This window comes from Rhincodon typus, unplaced genomic scaffold (genome assembly GCF_021869965.1).
Source record: "Rhincodon typus isolate 14 unplaced genomic scaffold, sRhiTyp1.1 hic_rhity00010552, whole genome shotgun sequence".
In the NCBI taxonomy this organism is placed as follows: domain Eukaryota; kingdom Metazoa; phylum Chordata; class Chondrichthyes; order Orectolobiformes; family Rhincodontidae; genus Rhincodon; species Rhincodon typus.
In genome coordinates, this window is record NW_025976190.1 from 2,840 (window position 1) to 5,228 (window position 2,389).

At 50.1% G+C, this 2,389-nt stretch overlaps 1 protein-coding gene across 1 annotated transcript in view; it reads right to left on the reverse strand.

Annotated features, from left to right (window-relative positions):
- LOC125482452 (serine/threonine-protein kinase 36-like) overlaps positions 1 to 2,255 on the reverse strand; it is a gene marked incomplete at its 3' end in the record, with an annotated part of 5,088 nt that extends 2,833 nt beyond the window's left edge. The window contains exons 1-3 of the mRNA XM_048594528.1: positions 2,042 to 2,255; positions 1,764 to 1,838; positions 453 to 624 (exon numbers count right to left, since the gene is read on the reverse strand). Of these exons, the coding sequence (XP_048450485.1) occupies positions 453 to 624; positions 1,764 to 1,820 (229 nt within the window). The remainder of the gene's footprint in view (positions 1 to 452; positions 625 to 1,763; positions 1,839 to 2,041) is intronic.
- Positions 2,256 to 2,389: the final 134 nt, after the last annotated feature.

Below are 2,389 nucleotides of genomic sequence, written 5' to 3' on the forward strand. Positions count from 1 at the left end.
AGTGAGAGAGTGGGTGACAGATGGAGGGAGAAGTGGCTGAGAGAGAAAGAGAGGGAGAATTCGTAGCAGAGAAGGTGAAAGGATGAGAGAGAGAGAGAGATGTGAGAGTTAGGGAGGGTGTGTGGGAGACAGGAAAAAAAATTAGGGGCCAGATATTAGTGAGTAAATGGGAGAGAGAGAGAGAAAGGTACAGCTGGGAATGAGACTTGCTGGTAGGCATTCAGAGAGGGAGGGAGAGAATGAGAAAAACAGACACATAGAGAAGAGACAGACCGACAGAGGGACAGGCGCAGAGAGAGACTGACAGAGGGACAGATAGAGAGAGAGAGAGAGACCGACAGAAACCGACAGAGGGACAGGCAGAGAGACAGAGAGAGAGAGAGAGATGTACAGGGGCAGTGTGAGAGTGACAGCGGAGAAGGGTGCAGAGTAAACGATCAATGCCAGCTGACCTGAGGGAGACAGGGTGGTCCAATCCGGAACTGGGCTCGGCTGGCCAGGCCGGGGCGTCTCTCCTTCCATGATTGGTCTGTCTGGGCTGAGATGTAGTACTTGGGCCAGACAACGCCAAGCAGTGTTCCACAATTCAGAGTCTGTAAAGTCTCGGAGCATGGAGGGTTCTCCCTGAGAGACAGGGAGTGAGACACAGGTGAAATGTCAGAAATAGGAGTAGGCCATTCAGCCCTACTGAACATGCTGTAACTTTCAACAAGATTATGGCTGACCCTCTATCTCAGCATCACACACCTGCTCTGTCGCTGCACCCCTCCCCGAGACCGTACGCCTCTCTATTTCTTTCTTCGGTACATTCCGGTGGATCAGCCTCTAAGGCCTTCAGTGGGACAGAATCCTACGGGCTCACCACCATCTGAGTGAAGATGTTATTCCTCATCTCAGTCCAAAATCCTGTCCTTGCTCTGGAACTGCCTTTCTCCTCCAGGCTGGAGGACTACTGGAGACAGTAGACCTAACATCACACACACACACCGCAGAGAACAGCTGAGGCTGTTTCTGAGGCTGGTGAGCTGTCCCTGAGAGATTTCCTGTGTGTGTGTGTCAAGGAGCATGTGGGTCAGACATTGTGCGTTGGAGATTGTGTGAGAGACAGCAATTGTGAATGTGTCAGAGAGATATGTGTGTGTGTATCTGAGTGAGAGAGAGAGACAGTGTGTATGTATCCAAGTGTGAGAGAGAGTGTGTGTGAGAGACAGATACAGTTTGTGTGAGAGTGAGAGAGAGACTATGTGTGAGTGTGTGAGAGAGACAATGTTTGTGAGTGAGACAGTGTGTGAGTGCGCGTGCATTCACGCACATTTGTTTGAGAGAAAGTGTATGTGAGAGAGATAATGCGTGTGATTTTTATATTCATTAACAGGATGAGGGTGTTGCTTGCTAGGCAGCACTTATTGTCCATCTCTAATTACTCACAGGGCAGTTCAAGTCAACCACATTGCTGAGAGTCTGGAGTCACATGTAGGCCAGACCAGGTAAGGATGGCAGTTTCCTTCCATAAAAGATATTAGTGAACCAAACAGGTTTTTCCAACCAGTGACAATGGGTTCATGGTCATCATTAATTCTTAATTCCAGATATTTTATTGAATTGAAATTCCACCCTTCTGCCGTGGTGGGATTTGTCCACTAACTGGGTCTCCGGATTAACAGTCCAGCGATATACCACTAGGCTATCACCTCCCCTGAGTGTGTGTGTGTGAGAGAGACAGACCGTGCAGCGTCAACTGGAAATGCAGGATGACACCGTACCTCATTCACATACTGCAACAACAGAGTGAACAAACCATCGAACTTTCCCAGATCCATTGGCGGGGAAACGGAAGTCTAGAACAGAAAGATAACACTGATCGAACACTGCTTAGGGATCAGCTCCTGCTAAACCATTCCCATCAAACACTGTCCAGGACAGGGGGTTAGATACAGAGGAAAGTAGCCTGTACACTGCAACCCAGCTCCCACCCTCCACATCAAACACTCCCAGGACAGGGACAGCACGGGGTTAGATACAGAGTTAATGTCACGCCTACCTGTGGAGAGGACAGTAGTACTGAATGTACACTTTGAAGAAAATCTTCACCCTGAATCTCCACAGGAGAACCTCGACTACAGAGCTGGATAATCAGGAAGGCAGCTGCACACTGTGGAGAGATAGAGAGGGGGGAAACAGACACAGAGAAAGGCGGATAGAGAGAGGGAGTACAGGAAATGGGGACCAATAAAGGGACAGAGGGATGAGAGACGTTGGATTCCAGTCAAAAAGCACCAGAGCAGTATGACCCTCCGAAAGCACGGCGCTCCCTTGGCGCTGACCCTCCGACAGCGCGGCGCTGACCCTCCCGACAGTGCCCGCTCCCTCGGCGCTGACCCTCCGACAG